Genomic DNA, 24,124 nt, shown 5'->3' with positions numbered 1-24,124 from the left:
AGCACCCTCGGTTCGATGCCCTCCTGAGCTGCGGGCAGGCTCGGCAGAGCCCTGCCCTCCCTCGGTTCGATGCCCTCCTGAGCTGCGGGCAGGCTCGGCAGAGCCCTGCACTCCCTCGGTTCGATGCCCTCCTGAGCTGCGGGCAGGCGCGGCAGAGCCCTGCCCTCCCTCGGTTCGATGCCCTCCTGAGCTGCGGGCAGGCGCGGCAGAGCCCTGCACTCCCTCGGTTCGATGCCCTGCTGGGCTGCGGGCAGGCGCGGCAGAGCCCTGCCCTCCCTCGGTTCGATGCCCTGCTGGGCTGCGGGCAGGCGCGGCAGAGCCCTGCCCTCCCTCGGTTCGATGCCCTGCTGGGCTGCGGGCAGGCGCGGCAGAGCCCTGCCCTGCCCTCCCTCGGTTCGATGCCCTGCTGGGCTGCGGGCAGGCGCGGCAGAGCCCTGCCCTCCCTCGGTTCGATGCCCTGCTGGGCTGCGGGCAGGCGCGGCAGAGCCCTGCCCTGCCCTCCCTCGGTTCGATGCCCTGCTGGGCTGCGGGCAGGCGCGGCAGAGCCCTGCCCTCCCTCGGTTCGATGCCCTGCTGGGCTGCGGGCAGGCGCGGCAGAGCCCTGCCCTGCCCTCCCTCGGTTCGATGCTCTCCTGGGCTGCGGGCAGGCGCGGCAGAGCCCTGCCCTCCCTCGGTTCGATGCCCTCCTGGGCTGCGGGCAGGCGCGGCAGAGCCCTGCCCTGCCGGCGCGGAGGGATGAGGCCGCGGGGGCGGTGGCGGGGCCCGGCACCACCTTCCCCGCGTCACTTGTAGGAAGAGGAGCGGCACGGCGAGGGCAGGGCACACCCAGACACACACCCACCCCCCGGCGCCGCCTCCGCCAGCGGCAGGGGGAAAAGGAAAGCGAAAGCGGCGGCGCTGCTCGGGGAGCGCGGCTGCCAGCGGGGCTGCCAGCGGCGCAGCGCAGGACCTGTCGCCGTGCGGAGCGCTCGGCTGCCGTGAGTTGTGCCCGGCTGCCGTGAGTTGTGCCCGGCTGCCGTGAGTTGTGCCCGCCGCCCGGGCTGTCCGTGCGTCCGCCCTCCCGGCAGCCAGCCCCGGGCCGGTGAGCTCGGCAGCCAGGCCGGGGTCCGCCAAGCAGAGGCCTAGCCCGGGGAGCTGAGGGGCTGGGGTTGGGCTGCCAGAGCTTCCAGTGTGGCCCGGAGCCGTGGTTATGGTCCCCTCAGAGCACGGGGGACAGCACAGGAGTGCAGGCAGGACACTTCTCTTACCTCCTGACCCGGCCGTCCTGCAGCAGAGCCGAAGGAGGGTGGGCTGCAGCAGCTCTCCTTTCGCTTTGCTGAGTGGGGAAGAGCTGGAGAGGTTGGGAAAGCTTCGTTACTTACCGCAGACCAGAGAGGCATTCCCGAGTCATTAACCCAGAACGGCCTCATTTCAACTCACCTGCTGTTGATTGCAGCAAGTATCATAGAACTATGGAATGGTTAGGGCTGGAAGTGACCAGAGAGAGTGATTGGCATTGGAATGGGCTGCCCAGGGAGGTGGTGGAGTCGCCGTGCCTGGAGGTGTTGAAGCCAGGCCTGGATGAGGCACTTAGTGCCATGGTCTGATTGATTGGCCAGGGCTGGGTGCTAGGTTGGACTGGCTGAGCTTGGAGGTCTCTTCCAACCTCCTTGACTCTATGATTCTATGACCTTGGTGTTACCATCTCTGGAGGGGTTTAGAAAGAGGCTGGATGAGGCATTTAGTGCCATGGTTTAGTTAGAAGGGTTAGGTGATAGGTTGGGCTTGATCTCAGAGGTCTTTTCCAACCTGGTTAATTCTGTGATTCTATGATTCAAGATCATCTCTTTTCAACCCACTTCCACGGGCAGGAACACCTCCTGCTAGCTAGACCAGGTTGCTCAAGGCTCCATCTGACCTCCCTTTGAACAATTCCAGGACATGGTAGTGTTGGGTCAAAACCAAACTAAGAATTTCCGAGAGAGAGGATGAGAAATGTCCAGCTGGGTCATGATGCAACAGGTGTTAAATGCTCCTTAGAGAGTGTCTAACCCTTGCTGTGAAGCCCTTGTGCACCCCAGCAGCATTTACTTGTGAACTTGGACACCTTAGCATCAGAATCAGTGGCTCATAAGCTTCTCTTCAATCCCTTTTATCTGCTTCCACCAAATGTTGTGGCAGCAGAATCTGCATTTAACTTTATCTGCTGTGGAAAGGAAGTGTTATTGTTGGTGTTCAGCAGGTTTAAGGGTTATATCTCTTAAAGCACAGAGCAAACAGGATGCTGAGGGTGTGTGTAACAGCATGAAAGTAGTGTAAAGGTAAGCACAGAAGTTTCAAGACAGTAGAATTAAATTGTGCAATGTAGAATTCCTCACATGGGTCCTTAGCTCTTAAGTTTAGTGAGGAAGGAGGCTTCAGATGCCCAAAATAGCCTTGGGCAGCCTTGGGGAGGGACTAGTTACAAGGACTTGTAATAACAAGACCTGGATGTTAGGAGGAAGTTGCTGGCAGAGTGATTGGCATTGGAATGGGCTGCCCCGGGAGGTGGTGGAGTCACCATCCCTGGAGGTGTTGAAGCAAAGCCTGGATGAGGCACTTAGTGCCATGGTCTGGTTGGTTGGCCAGGGATGGGTGCTAGGTTGGGCTGGCTGAGCTTGGAGGTCTCTTGCAACCTGGTTGACTCTATGACAAGATGAGGAGGAATGGGTTTAAACTAGAAGAGAGGAGATTTAAACTGGATATTAGGAAGAAGTTGTGGTAAGGCAGTGAGTGGCACAGGTTACTCAGGGAGGTTGTGGAGGACAGAAGCACAGAATGTGATCTTTGATCCTCCACAACCTCCTTGGAATTGTTCAAGGCCAGTTTGGATGAGGCCTTGAGTGACCTGTTCATGTGGGAGGTGCCTATGGTGGGGGGTTGGAACTGGCTGAGCTTTGAGGTCCCTTCCAACCTAAACCATTCTGTGATTCTATGAAAACACCACATTTTTGCCTATGAAATGATACAGCATTCACCTGTAAAAATTGGGTTAGCTCAACACAGCTTCTGCTGCTGCAATAAAAAAGAGAAACCAAAGCACACAAGGTTGTAATTATTGTTTCCCCCCCTGTTTACTTAGGCTGCAATGGATTTAACAAGTTCCCCCCTACCTTTGGAAGAGAATGGGTTTGTAAGTATCTCCTGATGAGAGAAAAATCTGCCTTTGCCACTATCTCTGAGGGTTTCTGCTAAGAGGGCAGTGCTTCTGAAATGTCTCATCTCATTTTCTTCCAGTCTTTAATACTTTGGGAATTCCTCATCCCCACCTCCTGTTTCCCTGGGGAAAATCCCAGTCCAAAGTGTCTGCATTACAGATTCTGTCAGAATTTTCCTTCACTCATCTGCCTTGCTGGAGGTTTCTTTGGAATTTCCTTTCTCCTGGTGCCTCTCCTTGGTTCAGTTCCCTGGGTGGGGAATTTCCCTGTGATGCCTTGAGGTTTCCTTCATTTTTTCCCCTTCTTTCAGGTTGAAAAAGGTTGGGTTAGATGATTTTTCAGTTAAAAGAAAACACCCAAACCACACACATCCTTTTTAACCACTCTGGCTGTAGCATAACCTTTCACTTCCCTGCTCTTAGCTCCCACGAGCAAGGGAATTTTTGTATCCACTTTCAAGTTATAGGCAGATGGGGATTTCCCTGTTGCTTAACAGGCATTTTTCAACTGGCCAAAGTAGCCAGGGTTAAAAAAAGGCTATTTTATTTGTTGTTGGTTTTAGGAAATCCCTGGAGGTGTTCAAGACAAGCCTGGATGAGGCACTTAGTGCCATGGTCTATTTGGTTGGCCAGGGCTGGGTGCTAGGTTGGACTGGCTGAGCTTGGAGGTCTCTTCCAACCTGCTTGATTCTATGACTCTATGACCAGGAGAATTGACAAGATAATCTGATTTAGACCTTTTACATGCCTAAAATTCATGAGTCACATCCAAGCTTTATGTAATCTTAAGTAGAAGGGAGGGATTGTTTTAACTGACCTCTCTGGGTTTTTTTTTCTTCTCCCTTCTGTAGAATATTGAAGCCATAGAAACAAAACAGAGAAGATTTTCTCTCTTCTTGGGCTTTATCCAGTTGTAGTTTTCCCCTGGTGGTGAACTTCTGCCCTGAAAAACTGACATTCTGAAATGCTTCTTTTATCACCTTCCTCCTGCTTGATGTTAAATTTCATTGTCCAAATTCCTTGGGCTTGGAAGCATCCCATTTGGGCCTGGATATTTTTTAGACATTCTCTGAGAGGAACTGCTGAGAAAGCAAATTAACATTTCTGGGTTTGAGGTACTGAGTTCCATGTGGAGGAGCACAGAGCCAACTTACTTCTACTATTTGTCACAGAATCCCAGCATGGTGAAGGTTGGAAGGGATCTCTGCAGATCATCCAGTCCAACTCCACTGCTAAAGCAGGGCACCCACAGCAGCTTGTCCAGCAGCACAATGCCCAGCTGGGTTTGGAAGTTCTCCAGAGAAGGAGACTCCAGAACCTTTCTGGGCAGCCTGCTCCAGGCCTCCAGCACCCTCACAACAAACAAGTTTCTTCTCATCTTCAAGTGCAACTTCCTGGTTTCCACTTTGTGCCCATTGCTCCTTGTCCTGGCACGGGGCACCACTGACAAGAATCTTGTCCCAGCCTCTCATCCCCCACAGCTCTTTTATCTCTTGCTGAGCATTGCTCAGGTCCCCTCTGGGGCTACTCTTCTGCACAGCCCCAGGGTTCTCAACCATTCCTCCTCACAGAGATGCTCCAGGCCCCTCAGCAGCTTTGGAGCCTCCACTGGACTCTCTACAGTAGTTTCCTATGTGTCTTGAACTGGAGTGCCTAAAACTTTACCTAAGAGTTCATCTGTGACCTGACCCATGCAGGGTAAAGGGGGAGGATAACCTCTCTCAACCTGCTGGCCACACTCTTCTTCTGCATCCTAGGACACCAATTGGCCTTCTTGGCCAATAGGGCACATTGCTGGCTTATGGGCAACTTGTCCAACAGCACTCCCAGGTCCTCTCCTCCTAACCCTAACCCTCACCTGTACTGATGCAAGGGGTTATTCCTGCCCTGGAGCAGGATTCTACATTTGTCTGTGTTGAACTTCATGAGGTTCCCCTCTGCCCAGCTCTGTAGCCTGTCCAGGTCTGGGTGAATGGCAGCACAGCCTGGCAGGGTATCAGCCACTCCTTCCAGTCTGGTATTGTCAGCAAGCTGGCTGAGAGTTCACTCCTTCCCTTCATCCAGGTCTTTGATGCAGATATGGAACGAGATTAGACCCAGTTCTCACCCCTGGAGAGGATCACTAGAGACAGACCTCCAACTGCACTCTGCACTGTCTATCACAACCCTCTAAGCTCTGTCCTTCAGCCAGTTCTCAACCCACCTCACTGCCCACTCATCTAACCCACACTTCCTAAGCTTCCCTGTGAGGATGTTATGGGAGGGACAATGTCCAAACCCTTGCTCTAATCGAGGTAGACAATATCCATTGTTCTGCCCTCATCCTGTCACATCATCACAAAGGCTATCAAAATATTACCCTGTGGCTGTTTTCAGTCGAGTAGTTAGCAAATAAGGATTGCTAACCAGGATCCATTTGCTTAGATTTTTGTCCTGCCTGGCCATTAAAATAGTTCAGTCATTTGGCCTGAGTGTCTGAATGGATTTGGAAAGGATTCTGTGGCACACACTGTGCTCTGGCATGCAGGTTCTAGGAAGATTTCATTACAAAACATAATTGATCCTGCAAAATGTTTGACTCCCCACATAATGTGCCTGCATAACTGAAGGAAAACAGCTACAAGGGATACACAGGCAAAATACTTTAGCCTTTATTTGAGGGACATGTGTTGGAAACTATCATGGTGAAATGCTTCATCCAGTTGCAGGAGGTGTGGGGTTTCATTCTGACACTTACTGGATGTTGGAGTGTCCTAGTTACTGCTTAACAAGGTGTAAAACCTCTGTGTGCCTTTTCTTTCCTCCCCAGAGGATGATACCCCCTGACCCTTGTGACACATCAATAGATGAGATGGAAGGACTTAAAGAAGAACTGAAGAAATGGAAGGCAAGTTCTGTAAAGCATGTAGAAATCACAGAGTCATTAAGGTTACAGAAGGCCTCTAAGATCATCCAGTCCAACCTTCTACCCAACATCTCCATGACCACCAGACTGTGTCCCAAAGTGCCACATGTACTCATTTAAGCTGTTTAAACACCTCCAGGGATGGTGACCCCTGGGCAGAAATAAGATGAAAGATATTTAGAAGACCTTTTCTCCATCTTTCTGAAATCAAATCAAGTCTCCCCCAGCTAGAACATGTTTAATATGTTCTTTAGTCCTTGATGACATATGTTTGAGTTGGTCTCAGGGAGAACTACACTTGTAAGACTAAGAAGAATATTTATCCAAAGTGTTAAATATAAAAGACTTAAAATTTTGTTTGTTCCTGTGGAAGGGGAAAAAAAAACAAACCTATAACTAAAAATCTTCCACTTTTTACTCTCCAGGAAAGAGTTGAAAGAGCTGAGAAAGCAAAAGCTGACCTTCTTCTTGCTAAAACAAGTGCTGATGAAGAGTACTTTAAAGCAGAGGAGGAGTTGACCAAACTGAAGGACTTGCAAGAGAAACAGCATAAGGTGATTATTATGTCTAGGGAGACCCAGGAGGTATGGAAAAGGTTTGCTCACAGCTCTTAGTGTTTGGGGAGCTAAAGAGGTGCTGATGAGAGAAAACAGGAGCAGTATTTTCTTTTCACTTTCTACATCTCTATTGGTTTGCACACTGACTTGAGTGTTCTACACTCAAGTGGCAGATTAAGAACCACTGCAATAAAATAAGTCTTAGGGTGATGTTGGCAGCACTGACACCTGTTTTCTGTAGAAGATGCAGACAGACAAAAGCAGTCTTCCAAGAGTTGCCACTAAGAGATGATGTTCAGTTTGGTGTGATTCAGCTAAAACTGACACTGCTTTGTTAGCCTCAGATGTTAGAGCACCCAGGGGATTACCATTTTTTGGCTGACAGTGAGCTTGGCAAAAGCCAGAACCTGTTTGAAGAGGCCTTTTCTTCTTAGCACTAATTGGTTTTAGAACTAATTGGTTCATGTCTTCCATGTGCCATGCAGTGATTGGTACCACACCAGGGGGAGTTTACAGAGGCTGTTGAGGTGGTTTCAGGGATGTTTGGTTTGGCCTCTAAGTCACTGATGAGAAATTACAGCTTCACTGTTACAAGCTATGAAAATACAATCAGGAAGTTAACTACCTTCAAGTCGGGCATGAGATTTTTCTGGAAGTTTGTTTGGTTCTCCAATCAGAAATGTTTGGATTTTATACCCAGAATTGATCATTATCCTCATCTGGCTTTTGTCATTGACTTCTAAACGCACCCAGGGTTGGGGACTCCACCACCTCCCTGCATAGCTTGTTCCAATTCACTGGTGTGGAGGAAATATGTAGCAGAGAGGAGGTGGAAGAGGTTCTCCTCCTTACTTCTTCAGCTCCTGGTCTTAGTAACTTCGTAGATAAAGAAAAATTAGATTTCTCAACATTTTTGATTGAGTAAACACTGCTGGTTTTACTCCCTGGGTGGTCATTTTGAGGTAACCACAGTAGCCAATTCACCTGAAGAATCAAATTTCAGCAAGATACTTTGTGTACCTTATTCTTCTGCTGATGTTCCACTTAGCCAATGCTAATCAAAACTAGTCTGTAATAGTTTGCAACTGAAGTAAGCAAGTGGTTTCAGTTTGTTAGGAGGAAATTCTTCACAGAGAGTGATTTGCCATTGGAATGGGCTGCCCAAGGAGGTGGTGGAGTCACCATCCCTGGAGGTGTTCAAGAGAAGACTGGATGAGGCACTTAGAGGCATGGTCTAGTTGACTGGACAGGGCTGGGTGCGAGATTGGACTGGATGATCTTGGAGGTCTCTTCCAGCCTGGTTGATTCTGTGACTGTGACTAAATATTTCAAGTGGTGAATTACTGTAAGAGAGCAATCTTCCCACAGAATCCCAGCATGGTAGGGCTTGAAAGGGACCTCTGGAGATCATCCAGTCCACCCCCACTGCTAAAGCAGGGGCATCCACAGCAGCTTGCCCAGCATCACAATGGCCAGGCAGGTCTGGAATCAATTTAGACAAGGAGACTCCATCACCTTTCTGGGCAATCTGCTCTGGCACCCTCACACCAAAGAAATTTCATCTTCAGATGGGACCCTCCTGGGTTCCAGTTTGTGCCAAATTCCCATTATCACTGCTGACAAAAGTCTGGCCCCATCCTCTTGACTCCTGCCATTTAGATATTGCTGAAGATTGAGAAGATTCTCTTCTAGTTGTGCATAGCTGGAATTGACTACAGCTGAGGTGTTTCCTTCTCATTCTATTGTGCTCCCTGTCCAGCAAACACTGGCTTTATTATTTATTTGCTTGATGTCCTTTGAGGATTCACAGAATCACAGAAACATTCAGGCTGGAAAAGCCCCTCAGGATCACCAAGTCCAACCCCTATCCCTACTCCACAAGGTGCACCCTAAACCATATCCCCAAGCACCACAACCAGATGACTTTTAAACACATCCAGGGTTGGTGAGACTCAACCACCTCTCTGGGTAGCCCATTCTAATGCACTGGTGTGGAAGAAATATGTAGCAGACAGGAGATGGAAAAGGTCCTCCTTCTTCCTTGCTGAAGTGTGAAGAGGGAAGAGAAGCATGTCAGAAACTGTCCTCACTTGGTCACCTAAAAGGAAACAAGGGCTACTAAATAGCACCTGGTACAGAACTGTCTGTGCAGTTGTAGGCTCTGACCTTGCATGCAAAAAGGACTTACATGACAGTGGAAAGCACTGTGAGGTTTATGTGCTTGGAATCACCAACTCCTCTTTCAACCTCCCCTCTTACTGCAATGTACTTTGAAACTGCACTTCAGTGAATTGAATTTGTCTTGGGGATAGATAGAGCTGTGTGCAAATTGCATCCTGTGTGGCTGCCATGGAGGCCTGTAGGTTTTGCTGCAAGTTACTTTTGTGTTCTCTGCATTTCATTTTGCATTTCATACTTTCTGGGGGCTCTAGCAACAAGTCAACATAATCAACCAAGAGAATGCTGAGCTGAAGAGTGAAATCGAGCTGCTCCAAGAAGACCTGGTGAAATACAGCTCGTTGCTGTCACAGTGTGGTCAGGTAAAGGTGGAAATGGTTTTGCAGTTTGTCTTTTGGAAGGGGGGGCAGATGCTTAGCATTTGAAACTGCACTGATTTCTGTCTAACATGTAGCCTGAAGTGTTCTCATTTACCTGGTGAAGGATATGGAAAGAAATACAGGTAGGTGAGGTCCTGAAAACATCAGAGGAAGGCAGGCAAGCAGAGAATTAATAGCTGAAATTACAAATACACATATTAGAGATTTTCAAATGCTCTCACTTTATATTTCTTGAGCAAGACACTGCCTGCCTCAACAAGCTCCTGGCCAAGCTGGCAGCTCGTGGCTTGGACAAATTCACTCTGATGTGGGTTAAGAACTGGCTGCAGGGCCAGGCCCAGAGAGTGGTGGTGAATGGTGCCTCATCCAGTTGGCAGCTGGCACTAGTGGTGTTCCCCAGGGATCAGTGCTGGACCCAGTCCTGTTCAACATTTTTATTGATGATCTGGACCAGGGGATTGAGTTCAGCATCACTAAATTTGCAGATGGCACCAAGCTAGGAGCAGGTGTGGATCTGTTGGAGGGTAGGAGAGCCCTGCAGAGGGACCTGGCCAGGCTGGATGGGTGGGCAGAAGCCAATGGGATGAGATTGAACAAGGCCAAGTGCAGGGTTCTGCACTTTGGCCACAACAACCCCAAGCAGCACTACAGGCTGGGGACTGAGTGGCTGAGAGCAGCCAGGCAGAGAGGGACCTGGGAGTGCTGGGAGAGAGGAGCTGAAGATGAGGCAGCAGTGTGCCCAGGTGGGCAGCAGAGCCAATGGCATCCTGGGCTGGCACAGGAGCAGTGTGGCCAAGGGAGGTTCTTTTTCCCCTGTACTCAGCACTGGTCAGGCCACACCTTGAGTGCTGTGTCCAGTTCTGGGCTCCTCCATTCAAGAGAGATGTTGAGGTGCTGGAAGGTGTCCAGAGAAGGGCAGCAAGGCTGGTGAGGGGCTTGGAGCAGAGCCCTGTGAGGAGAGGCTGAGGGAGCTGGGGGTGTGCAGCCTGCAGAAGAGGAGGCTCAGGGCAGAGCTCATTGCTGTCTGCAGCTCCCTGAAGGGAGGCTGTAGCCAGGTGGGGTTGGGCTCTGCTGCCAGGCAAGCAGCAACAGAACAAGGGGACACAGTCTCAAGTTGTGCCAGGGCAGGTCTAGGCTGGATGTTAGGAGGAAGTTGTTGTCAGAGAGAGTGATTGGCATTGGAATGGGCTGCCCAGGGAGGTGGTCGAGTCACTGTCCCTGGAGGTGTTCAAGAAGAGACTGGATGAGGCACTTAGTGCCATGTCTGGTTGATTGGCCAGGGCTGGGTGCTAGGTTGGACTGGCTGAGCTTGGAGGTCTCTTCCAACCTGCCTGATTCTCTGATTCTAAGAAATTGATTCTCCAATCAATCCACTGTACAGCACAGGTAGCATTTGTTTCAGCCTCTCTTCAGCTTCTCTTGTTTGTATTGTGTATTGTGTCATATTACTCCACATCAGAAATCAATTACAGCCAGATATATATTAGTGATACCAAATAGGATCCAAAGTGGTGAAACTGCTGCAGATTGAGATGTTCAGAAATGGGAACTTTGGGAAATGTCAGCTTTCAGAAGCTTGATTTCATTCCAAATTGGAACAAACCCAAATATTTGGGGCAATTTACAGGGAAATGAAAACACTGATCAGTTTGTGTTTGTACAGAGATTGAAACACCATCCAAGTGTTCCTTTCTTTAATGTTCATAATAGTAGCTTTAGCTTTCTAAATGACATTTCTGAGTGCAAGAGATGTCAGTCAAGTCCAGCCTCCTAAATTTCCTGTGCAGTCATTGGAGAGGGGAAGGCTCCTCTGGAAGGAGAGTCAGTGTGACCAGCAGCCCTACCCAAGGTCTTGAGCTATCTTCAGGAAGGGTCTTTCTCTTTCCATTGGCAGTAGAGGGCTCCTAGATAAGGTGCTAGTTTTGAGGGTAGGTGTAATCACTCTGGTTCTTTTATCTTGTCACAAGCTATTTTTCTTCCACACAGGGCTTGTCTTGGTTCTAGTTTAAATTTCCCAGAGACTCAACTATAGTTAATAGAACCAAGAACAATTTATAGGACACCTTTCCCTCTTCCCTTTCTTTTTTTTTTTGCCAAAGAAAGGCAGTTAGGTGTAGAGAGAAAAAGGTAAAACACATCCAAATAAATAGTCTCACTCTGATTTGGAAGTTAAAAGAGAAAACCTTGAGAAATAAAAGGCATTTGAGGTAGGGGAGTTACAAAGAAGGCATAGGGAGGGGAAAAGAAGATATAATATATATATATAAGCTGATTGATGGCAAATGTTTTGTCTGCCTCGTGGAATGATGGCCATGTGGTAAAACAAAGAGCAGCAGGAACAGGAGGGCAAGAGAGATCAAAACAGAAGTTCCTCTGTTTTTATAAGGGGCTAGACTACACCTGAAGTAAGGGTCAAACCCATCCCCAGGAAGGAGTCAGGAGGACCTGGGGTCAGGGTCAAGACCACTCCACCAGGAGGGTTAACCTTTTACAGGGATTTATTGTGTAATAGTTACATGAAGGGAAAACAGAGTTATCTGAAACTCCCTCAAACAGTCTTTCTTCACCAGCATCTCCATGAACAGTTCTAATCTAGTGATAAAATCCTTGGGTGTTCTTCTCTGTTTTACTAAGATTCCAACAGACCAGGCTGTTGAGCAGCAGAATTCTCCTTCTGGTGTAAAGCTGTGATGCAATCAGGCAAAAATAAATGGCAACACAAACGACTCTGGTTTGGCAGATTTGGGATACCAAAAGTATTCTGCTTCTGCAGGGGGAAATCATAGAATCAAGCAGGTTGGAAGCGACCTCCAAGCTCAGCCAGTCCAACCTAGCCAATCAACCAGACCATGGCACTAAGTGCCTCATCCAGGCTTGGCTTCAACACCTCCAGGGATGGTGGCTCCACCACCTCCCTGAGCAGCCCATTCCAATGCCAAGCACTCTCTGGCAAGAACTTCCTCCTAACATCCAGCCTGTACCTCCCCTGGCACCACTTGAGGCTGTGTCCTCTTGTTCTGTTGCTGGTTGCTGAAGCCCAGCAAAAAATCCTCCTGGACTTCAGTTGAATTGAACTCTATTTATTAAGGTCAAGTTGAAATTCAAAGTTAATGAACTAAAAAAACCCCAAACAAACCCAAACCTCATTAACAAATAGATAAGTCCAACTACTTAGTTGAGTTGGAAAGGTTGTAGCTGTTTACCCAGCCATGGCTTTAACCTGCTTGACTGTCAAGCTTTCAAACCCCCAAATCTCAATGGAAAACAACAAATTGTTCTACTCTTCTGCAACAAAAGACCTCCAGAAGTGACCTTATTTTATTTCTCTCTTTTTTTTCTCTTTTGATTCTAAAAATACCAAGATCAAGAAAAAGGTGGCAGAAGTGCAGATGAAATTCAGTCACATGGAAGGCAAGAAGGATGATTGTCTGGACATGGACACTCACTGTCATTTTACTGTAAGGACAAAAATCCCCTTCAGACTGAATCAAAAGCAAGCACTGATCACTTTTGAGGATGAAGAAGGTAAGTCTTGTTGCTAGTCCTCAGCAACAGTAATGAGGTGAAGTCTGGAGAGCACTGTCCACATTGGCTGTTCAGTTTGGAGAAGAGGAGGCTCCCAGGTGACCTTCTTGTGGCCCTCCAGTATCTGAAGGAGGCTACAAAAAAGATGGGGAGGGACTTTTTAGGCTCTCAAGGAGTGACAGGACTGGGGAGAATGGAGCAAAGCTGGAGGTGGGGAGATTCAGGCTGGATGTGAGGAGGAAGTTGTTGAGCATGAGAGTGGTGAGAGGCTGGAATGGGCTGCCCAGGGAGGTGGTTGAGGCCCCATGGCTGGAGGTGTTTGAGGCCAGGCTGGCTGAGACTGTGGGCAGCCTGCTCTAGGGTAGGGTGTCCCTGGGCATGGCAGGGGGGTTGGAACTGGCTGATCCTTGTGGTGCCTTCCAACCCTGACTGATTCTATGATTCTAAGATATGTATTTTAAGTGTCATATTAACTACAATAAAGACACTGAAGGGCTGGAGCAGGTCCAGAGAAGCACAGCAAAGCTGGTCTAGGGTCTGGAGAACAGGGTTGGTGAGTGGCATCTGGAGGAACTGGAATGGTTCAGCCTGGAGAAAAGAAGGCTGAGGAGAGACTTCATTGCTCTCTACAACTCTCTCAAAAGAGGTTGGAGCCAGGTGGGGTTTGGTCTGTTCTCCCAAGGAAAAAGTGATAGGACAAGGTGAGGTACTAAGGGGTGTGGTGTAGTACCAGACTTAGTTAAGTTAGGTGATGGAACTCAATGATCTCAGGAGTCTTTTCAACCAAAACAGTCCCCTAATTGTATGAGAAGAGGAAACAGCCTCAAGTTGTGCCAAGGGTGTCTCAGGTTGGACACGAGGAATGATTTCTGCCCTGATAAGGTTGTCAAGGTCTGGATCAGGCTACCCAAGACAGTGGTGGAGTCCCTATCCCTGGGAGGATTGAAAGGCTGTGTAGATATGGTGCCAAGGGGCATGATTTAGTGGCAGTGCCAAGTTAATGGTTGGCCTCAGTGAAAAGTCTCTTCTGACCAATGTGGTTCTGTGATAAATGTCATTGCCAAAGGGCAAAGATTTACATAAACATTTGGAGGAAAAAAAGAAGTGTCAAAATAGAAAGCAAAGAAATAATGCACAGAGAACCTTTCACAGTTGGGATACCAATCAGTAGGGAAAATAAATCCAGCAGGCACTACAGGGTTTTTGTTGGATCTCCACACTTCAGCTCTCAGCTAACACAAACAGTGCTTGGTGTTTGAAACTGGACTCTGCTCCTACCTCACAGAGTATTGTCAAAAATGACTCAAAATGTTCTGACAGCCAAATTTGATTGTTTCTTTTACTTCTGTTGGCAGCACTTAGAGAATCCCAGCATGGTGGGAATTGGAAGGGACCTCTTGGGATAATCCAGTCCAACTGCCCTGCTAAAGCAGGGGCACCCACAGCAGCTTGCCCAGCAGCACAATGCCCAGCTGGGCTTGGAAGCTCTCCAGACAAGGAGACTCCACAACCTCTCTGGGCAGCCTGCTTCAGGCCTCCAGCACCCTCACAACAAACAAGTTTCTCCTCATCTTCAGATGCAACCTCCTGGCTTCCAGTTTGTGCTCACTGCCCCTTGGCCTGTCCCTGGGCACCACTGACAAGAGTCTGGCCCCAGCCTCTTGCCCCTTACAGGTCTTTTATATCTTCCTGAGCATTGCTCAGGTCCCCTCTGGGGCTGCTCTTCTGCAGGCTCCACAGCTTCAGGGCTGTCAGCCTTTGCTCCTCACAGAGATGCTTCAGGCCCCTCAGCATTTGGATTCTCCACAGTAGTTCCCTGTCTCCCTACTGGTAGATGTCTCATGATGGGTCTAAGGGAGCAGAGGGATGGTGCACTCTAGAGATACAGTGGATTTTACCTGGTGCCTGTGAGGAGTGGGATTTTATGGAGATCAACATGCCTGAAGACATGGAGAGTGGGATCTGGTTGTCCTATTTATTTCTCTTATATTGATGCAAAAGGAGATTCTGTGTGAGAGACTGGCAAAGGTTTTATAATGACAAAGGAAAGCTTCTCATGTCAGAAAACTTGTGATTTTCCTTAGTTGCCCAAAGGCTGCTGAAAAAGGGGAAGCACACTCTGATCCTGGACAACAAAGCAACAGATGTGAAAGTGATCCCTCTCAAACTTGAAATGGGCTTCAGGTTTGAGGTAATCCACTTTCATACTGAACTATAAAAAGACAAAGTTAGAGTGCTTAAAAAGCTTCAAGTTCAGTGTTCTTCGATGCTGGGCCCAGAGAGTGGTGGTGAGTGGTGCCACATCCAGTTGGCAGCTGTCACCAGTGGTGTGCTTCAGGGATCAGTGCTGGGCACAGTCCTGTTCAATAGCTTTATTGAAGATCTGGACCAGGGGATTGAGTTCAGCATCAGTAAGTTTGCAGATGACACCAAGCTAGGAGCAGCTGTGGAGCTGTTGGAGGGTAGGAGAGCCCTGCAGAGGGACCTGGCCAGGCTGGATGGGTGGGCAGAGGCCAATGGGATGAGATTGAACAAGGCCAAGTGCAGGGTTCTGCACTTTGGCCACAACAACCCCAAGCAGCACTACAGGCTGGGGACTGAGTGGCTGAGAGCAGCCAGGCAGAGAGGGAGCTGGGGGTGCTGGGAGAGAGGAGCTGAAGATGGGGCAGCAGTGTGCCCAGGTGGGCAGCAGAGCCAATGGCATCCTGGGCTGGCTCAGGAGCAGTGTGGGCAGCAGGACAAGGGAGGTTCTTGTGCCCCTGTGCTCAGCACTGCTCAGGCCACACCTTGAGTGCTGTGTCCAGTTCTGGGCTCCTCCATTCAAGAGAGATGTTGCAGTACTGCAGTGTGTCCACAGGAGGGCGACAAAGCTGGTGAGGGGCCTGGAGCACAGCCCTGTGAGGAGAGGCTGAGGGAGCTGGGGGTGTGCAGCCTGCAGCAGAGGAGGCTCAGGGCAGAACTCATTGCTGTCTCTAGCTGCTTGAAGGGAGGCTGTAGCCAGGTGGGGTTGGTCTCTTCTGCCAGGCAACCAGCAACAGAACAAGGGGACACAGTCTGAAGTTGTGCTGGGGGAAGTATAGGCTGGATGTTGTTAGGAAGTTGTTGTCAGAGAGAGTGATTGGCATTGGAATGGGCTGCCCAGGGAGGTGGTGGAGGCACCATCCCTGGAGGTGTTGAAGCCAAGCCTGGCTGAGGCACTTAGTGCCATGGTTTGGCTGATTGGCCAGGGCTGGGTGTTAGGTTGGAGTGGATGAGCTTGGAGGTCTCCTCCAACCTGGTTGATTCTATGATTCTATTCTATTCATCTCTCTTTTCAGCTCCATGTCACTATTTCTGGGAAGAAGATCAATGTTTCAGAAATACCTGATCTATCCATCCCTGATGAGTGGATGAGAGACAAATTAGAGCTGAATTTCTATAAGCCTGGACAAGGAGGAGGAGGAGAAGTAGAAGCTGTGAAATACGACAGGGAGTCTAGATCAGCTGGTATTACATTCCTCAAACCTGGAGGTACAGTGCAAGATACTTTGTTAGCTATGTGGCCAGAGCAGCAGATCCTGTCTGCTCTGTGTCATGGCCTGTGTTAACCACTGGATGTCGCAAATGCTGCCCACAGGGAGTGTAGCAGATGAGGAAAAGCTGTGGGTCCACCCACGCAGCTGTAAGCAAGGCAGTCACACAATCACACAGAATTAGAAGGGACCTCTGGAGATCATCCACTGCATCTCCTCTGCTAAAGCAGGGCACCCACAGCAGCTTGCCCAGCAGCACAATGCTTAGCTGGGCTTGGAAGCTCTCCAGAGAAGGAGACTCCACAACCTCCCTGGGCAATCTGCTGCAGGCCTCCAGCTCCCTCACAACAAACAAATTTCTCTTCACCTTCAGATGGAACCTCCAGTTTGTGCCTGTTGCCCCTTGTGCTGTCGCTGGGCACCACTGACTAGAGTCTGGCCCCAGCCTCTTGCCCCCCATGGGTCCTTTAGCTTTGCTGAGCATGGAGAAGATCCACTCTGAGACTGCTCTTCTGCAGGCTCAGCTGCCCTAGGGCTCTCAGCATTTCCTCCTCACAGATATTCTCCAGGCCCCTCAGCAGCTGAGTAGCCTCCACTGCACCCTGTACAGCAGTTCCCTGTCTCTGTGGAACTGGGCAGCCCAGATCTAGACCAGTACTCCAGATATGTCCTCTCTAGGGCACAGCAGAGGGAGAGAAGAACCTCCCTTGGGCTGCTGGTCACACTCTTCTCAATCCACCCAAGATGACCATTGGCTTTCTTGCTTATGATGGCAGATTGTGTTGTTATGGTGAACTTGTCCACCCAGTCCTCCTAGGTGCTTTTCTGCAGCATTTCAGTATGCTTTCTGATCAGACATGATCTGGTGTGCAGTTTGTGAGCTTCATTTTTGTCTTAACTTTGACAAACTCCCATTTTTTTTCCTTTGCACTTCTAAACACTTGAACTGCAAAAAAGAAAATCAGTGGAATGTGTTTGATTTTAGCTCTTGTCTCATGTCAAAGAAATTGCACAGGCTTTCAGATTGCCCAACTGTGTGAAGACTGCTGGAGCCACAGCCACTTAGAGCAGCTGCTTTAGATTTATTGCAGAAGCTTTTGTGAGTATTTAATGATTGTGCTTGTTTGGAAATGCCAAACTTGTTTGCTGAATGCATGTGAAGGATTTGCAAGTGTACTATCACCTCTAAATCCATGTAAGATAGAGAAATCTGTTCCTTGATACACTTAAAAAGAGCATCTTAAATTGTATTACTGACTCCTCTTTTGATACTCTCTATTACAGCAGCTCAAAGCATTGCAAGGTGCACTAAATACCCGTTCCTTGTAAGTAGAAGGTGCTTCAGGCTCTCTGTGTCCCCAGACACCAACACACACTTGGAGAAACTTCAGGTGAGAGAATCTAGTCCAGGCTAATCCACTCAAAGAGAAGAGGGAGGTGGGAAATGGGAGATGTGGGCAGAAGAGGAAGCTCGGGTGATCTTATAGCTGTCTAGAACTACCTGAAGGGAGGCTGTGGCCAGGTGGGGTTGGGCTCTTCTGCCAGGCAGCCAGCAACAGAAGAAGGGGACACAGTCTGATGTTGTGCTGGGGAGGTCTAGGCTGGATGTTAGGAGGAAGTTGTTGGCAGAGAGAGTGATTGGCATTGGAATGGGCTGCCCAGGGAGGTGGTGGAGTTGCTGTGCCTGGAGTGTGGAAACAAAGCCTGAATGAGGCACTTAGTGCCATGGTCTGGTTGATTGGCCAGGGCTGGGTGCTAGGTTGGGCTGGCTGAGCTTGGAGGTCTCTTCCAACCTGGTCGATTCTGTGATTCTAAGTTTCATCTCTGAGGGCTGCAGAAGCTTTTGTGTCATGGACTTTAGGAAACTTAGTAGCAAGCCATGAGTCTGCAGTCTGCTGCTCTGCTGCTAATCTTGTGTTTTGCCACCTGAAACATAATCTAATTGAAAAGGGTGTGTGTGTGTGTGTCTTTCCCTGATTAAAGTATCTCATTATTTATCATAATGGCTGTGCCAGACAGGAATCAGATACTGAACTGCTTGTGAAGTAGGTCAGTTGCAGACACAACATCTTTGGAGTCACAAAGCACTGTCATACTCATCCCCAGTGTGATTTGTGTGTGATAGTCTCAGCAGAGCCCCTTGTTCTAGGAAGGACTTACTCATTCTTTTAGTCATTCACTCACCCCAAGTCCTGGTTTCTTTCCCAGTAACACCAGTCTGTCTGCATGCTCACTGAAGTCTCCTTTGCCTTTGTGTGAATAGATTGTGATCACCTCAGCACTGTGTATATAATCAGAGCTATGTAATTAAAGCACCACTTGGAGTATGTGTATTCATGAGATGGATCCAAGTGTCCTTTCCAGCTGTGAATTCTGGACTGGCATGGATTGTTGTGGGGTGATGGCTGTCTGGAGTCAGCAGAGATCCCCAGATCTAGCATATGTATGAGTGGAAGAATGTAGGGCTGGCTTTTCATGGTTTGCTGGGTTAAAATTTGGCTGATGGCTGGGCCCAGAGAGTGGTGGGGAATGGAGTTAAGTCCAGTTGGTGGCTGGTCACCAGTGGTGTCCCCCAGGGCTCAGTGCTGGGATAGTTCTCTTCAGTATATTTAACAATGACCTGGGTGAGAGGATAGAGGCTTCCTCAGTGTGCAGGTTACACTAAATGTGGTGGCAGAGTTTATCTGCTGGAGAGGAGGAAGGCTCTGCAAAGGGACCTGGCCAGGCTGAATCCATGGGATGAGGTTCAACAAGGCCAAGTGCACTTAGGTCACAACAGCCCCATGAAGGCTCCAGGTCTGGGGCAGAGTGGCTGGAAACTGCCCAATAGAGAAAGTCCTGAGGGCCTCTCACTCCAAGAAGGACACTGAAGGTCTGGAACATGTCCAGAGGGGAAGGAAGCTGGTGAAGGGCCTGTGAGGAGCAGTTGAGGGAACTGAGATTGTTGCAAGTCTGGAAAAGAAGATACTGAGGGGAGACCTCATTGCTCTCTACAATTCTGAGAGGAGCTTAGTCACTTCTCACAAGCTGCAAGTGATAGGACTGGAGGAAATAGCCTCAAGTCGTGCCTGGGAAGGTTTAGGTTGGACAGGAGGAACAATTTCTTCCCCAAGAGTGTTGTCAAGCCCTGGATGAGGCTGCCCAGAGCAGTGGTGGCATCATTCCTAGAGGTATTTAAAAGCCATGTTGACATGATGCTGAAGGACATGGCTTAGTGGTGACCTGGCAGTGCTGGGTTAATAGTTGGACTCAGTGACCTTAAATGTGTTTTCCAACCACAGCTGTCCTGACAGCAGTGAATGGGGCTAGAACTTGGTAGTACATGGTAAGAACTTGGAACTGCAGCTATTTGCAGTGACAGAAATGTACCACACTTGTTTGAAATAGAATCTAATATCCCATCCATGTCTGATCCAAGCCATAATCTGATCCAAACCCTATCTGATCCAGGAATGATCAAGGATATTTATTCTCAGTGCCTGCCAGTTCCTTTAGCTGTACTTCTAACACCACTTTGGTTTCTTTCCTCAATAGGTCTACTGTGGGATTTCTAAGAAGACCCTTCTGCTGAAAGGAATTAAAGGGATGGATGATGATGATGAAGAAAGTGTCCAGGACATGATTGAAATTCATTTTCAAAGGCCCAGTAATGGTGGTGGGGAAATAGAAGCAATCAAATACGTATCAAATGGAGCAATGTGGGCTTGTTTTGAGGAGGACAGTTAGAATGCCAGGAAAGAAAGTGGAAGTTGAACTCAGGAAGTTCTGCCTCTTTCTTTTTTTGCTTCATCAGAGGCAGAGGACATTCTGTAGGCATTGTGCTTTAAAGTACTGAAGTTTATACTTGAAAAAGAACTGCTTATCCTTCTGATCTGTGGAACAGCAAATTCAAACTCACTGCTGGCTGCTTCAGAGGTGAAGCTGATGAAAGCTTTTACCAGTACTCGACACTTTTAAGACCTTGCAAACTTTAGGAAGGTCTCCTGCTCCACAGTGGGTTAAATCTACTCCTTCTTACTCTTTGGTTGCAAAAGCCATATGTAATCTCACTCAAAAAGTGTCCTCACAGCCCTGCTTTTATCAAGTGCCTTAACTTCAGGAGGTGGCTCTGAAAGAAGTGCAGCCCTGCTGAGGCTGCTGTGGGCTGCCATACCTCAAATCCCTGAAGACAATTTTCCTGTCATTACCTAAAATCTGCATTCTCAAAAGTAGAGTAGGAAATGGAGAGTGTAAAACCACCACAGATTTACTCAAGAAACTGCACCTTAGAGTAAAGGTTATAGCAGAAATACTGCTTTAAGCTGTCAAAAAGCTGTTTCCTAGGGTCAGAGCCTCTGATAACTTAATAGCCAGCAAGTTAATATTAAGTCCCCAGGTTCCCCTTTGGTTTGCAGTTTGTCCTTCAGTTCTTCTTCTAAAAGACCTTGGCAATAAAACAGAAATGGCACATTACATGAGGATTTCTTTTCCAAGCTGGAATGTTCTTCCCTTTCTGCTGACATCCTTTTTATTTGCTACCCTGTTGGGGGCTAAAATGGTTTGGCAACAGTTAACTTTGAAGCAGCATGAGTCTAACCTTGAAAACGATTTGTTTTCATGGTATTTGCCAGCTTAGTATGCAGGAAAAGGGCAGTGAACCCAGCTGGCACAAGAGCAGCACTACAAAAATACCTCAGGTATCTGTAGTTAATGAGGCCTGTTCTCTATAAACATCTTATCAGTGATCTGGGTGAGGAGATCAAGGCTTCCTCAGTAAATTTGTGGATGACACAACATCAGGTGGCAGTTTTGATCTACAGAGGGATCTGCCCAGGCTGGATCCATGGGCCAAGGCCAATGGGATGAGGTTCAACACGACTCAAGTGCTGGGTCCTGCACTTGGGTCACAACAACCCTGTGAAGGCTCTAGGTTTGGGGCAGAGTGGCTGGAAGTTGCCCAGTAGAGAAAGTCCTGGGGGTGTTGGCCAATAGCCAGCTGAAGATGAGCCAGAGAATGCCCAGGTGGCCAAGAAGGCCACCACCACCCTGGCTTGGATCAGCAATAGTGTAGGCAGCAGGACCAAGGTAGGGATCATACTCCTGTACTGGGCACTGGCAAGGGCACAGCTTGAGTACTGCATTCAGTTTTGGGCCAAGAAGGACACTGAGGTGCTGGAGTATGCCTAAAGGAGGGCAACAAAGCTGTTGAAGGGTCTGGAGAACAAAGTCCTTAGAAGAGCAGCTGAAGAAATGGAAGTTGTTCAGCCTGGAGGAGAGGAGGGTGAAGGGAGACTTGAAAGGAGGCTAGAGCCAAGTGGGGCTGTTTTCTTCTCCCAAGGAACAAGTGATAGGACAAGAGGAAATAGCCTGAACCTGCACCAGGTGTTAGGATGGACACGAGGAACAATTTCTTCCTTGAAAGGGCTGTCAAGCTCTGGAACAGGCAACCCAGCTGGTGGAGTCCCCATCCCTGGAGGTGTTTCAAAGCCATATGGACATGGTGCTGAGTGCCATGGTTTAGTGGTGCCCTGGCAGTGCCGAGTTAATGATTGGACTCCACGATTTTCCATGACGTTTCCAACCAAAACTGATTCTGTGGTCCCATTCCAGAGAAGCTGTTAGGCAGGGAGAGTGATTTGCCATTGGAATGGGCTGCCCAGGGAGGTGGTGGAGTTGCCATCCCTGGAGGTGTTCAAGAGAAGACTGGATGAGGCACTTAGTGCCATGGTCTGGTTGACTGGGTAGGGTTGGGTGCTAGGCTGGACTGGATGAGCTTAGAGGTCTCTTCCAACCTGGTTGTTTCTAGGATTCTATGATTCTCCAGACTAAGCAGAATATAGATGGAGCTGGTTATGGGACACTACAAGGCAGCCAGCACCACAGCTGAGATGGGATTGACTGCTGGGTGAGATAGATGTGGCTGCAGCACCTCTTGCTGTTTAGAGCATGCAAAGGCATGGAATTGATTCCCTGACAGTTACTAAATAATTACCATTATGCAATTAAATAATTACAATTAAAAGCTGGAGTACTGATTTATGGAGATTGGGGAACAGTCTTAAAACGTTGATGCCTTAAAAAGGGGGAGGGAAAAACCTGATAAAGATAAATAATGTCCTCAATTTTAACTCAATTAGATGCTAATAAATCCTTTAACAAGTCAAAAAAGCCTTATAAAGAACCACAGCATGGGGGAGGAGTAAGAAAATGCAGGTTTTAAGTGCCTAAAATAAAAATGAGCTTGGAAACAACATGTTCAAGGTACTATTTGTACAAGCTTTGCCTTTTCTCACTGCTGAATATTTACACTCCAATCAAGTCAAAGCCACAGCAGTGCCACATAAAGGCTGGGAGACAACGACAGGACAAAACAGGCACTCCAGAGTGAAGAACATTTTGCCCATGTTCCTATAAAAAGGGCAATAGCTTTTGGCTTACCTGCTGGAGTGAAGTCACCTTGGGCTGGAAGTCTGAGGAAGAGCCAGGGTGGGTTGTCCTTGTGAGGCAGTGGTGCCAGATGCTGCTGGTTAAATGGTTACCAGGGTTAGCTGTTTGCCAGGGGGTGCCTGGGTACCAAGGGTTAGCTGTTTGCCAGGGGATGCCTGAGTACCAGGGGTCAGCTAGTTGCCAGAGGATAGCTGTTTGCCAGGGGTGCCTGGGTACCAAGGGTTAGCTGTTTGCCAGGGGATAGCTGTTTGCCAGGGGGTGCTTGGGTACCAGGGGATAGCTGTTTGCCAGGGGGTGCTTGGGTACCAGGGGATAGCTGTTTGCCAGGGGGTGCTTGGGTACCAGGGGATAGCTGGGTACCAGGGGTCAGCTGGGTACCAGGGGTCAGCTGGGTACCAGGGGTCAGCTGTTTGCCAAGGGGTGCCTGGGTACCAGGGGTCAGCTGGGTACCAGGGGATAGCTGTTTGCCAAGGGGTGCCTGGGTACCAGGGGACAGCTGGGTACCAGGGGACAGCTGTTTGCCAAGGGGTGCCTGGGTACCAGGGGACAGCTGGGTACCAGGGGACAGCTGTTTGCCAAGGGGTGCCTGGGTACCAGGGGACAGCTGGGTACCAGGGGACAGCTGTTTGCCAAGGGGTGCCTGGGTACCAGGGGTCAGCTGGGTACCAGGGGACAGCTGTTTGCCAAGGGGTGCCTGGGTACCAGGGGTCAGCTGGGTATCAGGGGACAGCTGTTTGCCAAGGGGTGCCTGGGTACCAGGGGTCAGCTGGGTACCAGGGGACAGCTGTTTGCCAAGGGGTACCTGGGTACCAAGGGACAGCTGGGTACCAGGGGACAGCTGTTTGCCAAGGGGTACCTGGGTACCAAGGGACAGCTGGGTACCAGGGGACAGCTGTTTGCCAAGGGGTGCCTGGGTACCAGGGGTCAGCTGGGTACCAGAGGACAGCTGTTTGCCAGGGGTGCCTGGGTACCAAGGGACAGCTGGGTACCAGGGGTCAGCTGGGTACCAGGGGACAGCTGTTTGCCAGGGGTGCCTGGGTACCAAGGGACAGCTGGGTACCAGGGGACAGCTGTTTGCCAAGGGGTGCCTGGGTACCAGGGGTCAGCTGGGTACCAGAGGACAGCTGTTTGCCAGGGGTGCCTGGGTACCAGGGGTCAGCTGGGTACCAGAGGACAGCTGTTTGCCAGGGGTGCCTGGGTACCAGGGGTCAGCTGGGTACCAGAGGACAGCTGTTTGCCAGGGGTGCCTGGGTACCAGGGGTCAGCTGGGTACCAGAGGACAGCTGTTTGCCAGGGGTGCCTGGGTACCAGGGGTCATCCGTTTGCCAGGGGTGCCTGGGTACCAGGGGCCGGCTGTTTGCCAGTGGGTGCCTGGGTACCAGGGGCCGGCTGTTTGCCGGCGCCGGAGAGCCGATTGCAGGCGTTAGGACGGTACCGAGCGTGTCGGCCAAAGGCTGGTCCCGCTC

General features: G+C 49.4%; 1 protein-coding gene across 1 annotated transcript; it reads left to right on the top strand.

Moving 5' to 3' along the window:
• The first annotated feature begins 817 nt into the window (after positions 1–817).
• NMI (N-myc and STAT interactor) lies at positions 818–20,684 on the top strand. The gene is made up of 10 exons (XM_064154896.1): positions 818–977; positions 3,101–3,151; positions 5,985–6,062; positions 6,506–6,634; positions 9,070–9,177; positions 12,558–12,720; positions 14,805–14,911; positions 16,038–16,230; positions 17,517–17,623; positions 19,767–20,684. The coding sequence occupies exons 2-10, from the start codon at positions 3,107–3,109 to the stop codon at positions 19,956–19,958; spliced, it is 1,122 nt and encodes a 373-aa protein (XP_064010966.1). The 5' UTR covers positions 818–977; positions 3,101–3,106; the 3' UTR covers positions 19,959–20,684.
• Positions 20,685–24,124: the final 3,440 nt, after the last annotated feature.

The sequence above is a fragment of the Pogoniulus pusillus genome, chromosome 2 (genome assembly GCF_015220805.1).
Source record: "Pogoniulus pusillus isolate bPogPus1 chromosome 2, bPogPus1.pri, whole genome shotgun sequence".
Taxonomy (NCBI): Eukaryota; Metazoa; Chordata; class Aves; order Piciformes; family Lybiidae; genus Pogoniulus; species Pogoniulus pusillus.
This window is presented reverse-complemented; position numbering and strand designations above follow the sequence as displayed.

Coding starts and splice junctions, on each gene's coding strand:
- NMI (XM_064154896.1), top strand. CDS start 3,107: ATGGATTTAACAAGTTCCCCCCTACCTTTGGAAGAGAATGGGTTT. Junction 6,635..9,069: donor TGCAAGAGAAACAGCATAAG/GTGATTATTATG, acceptor TGGGGGCTCTAG/CAACAAGTCAACATAATCAA. Junction 9,178..12,557: donor TGCTGTCACAGTGTGGTCAG/GTAAAGGTGGAA, acceptor AAAAATACCAAG/ATCAAGAAAAAGGTGGCAGA.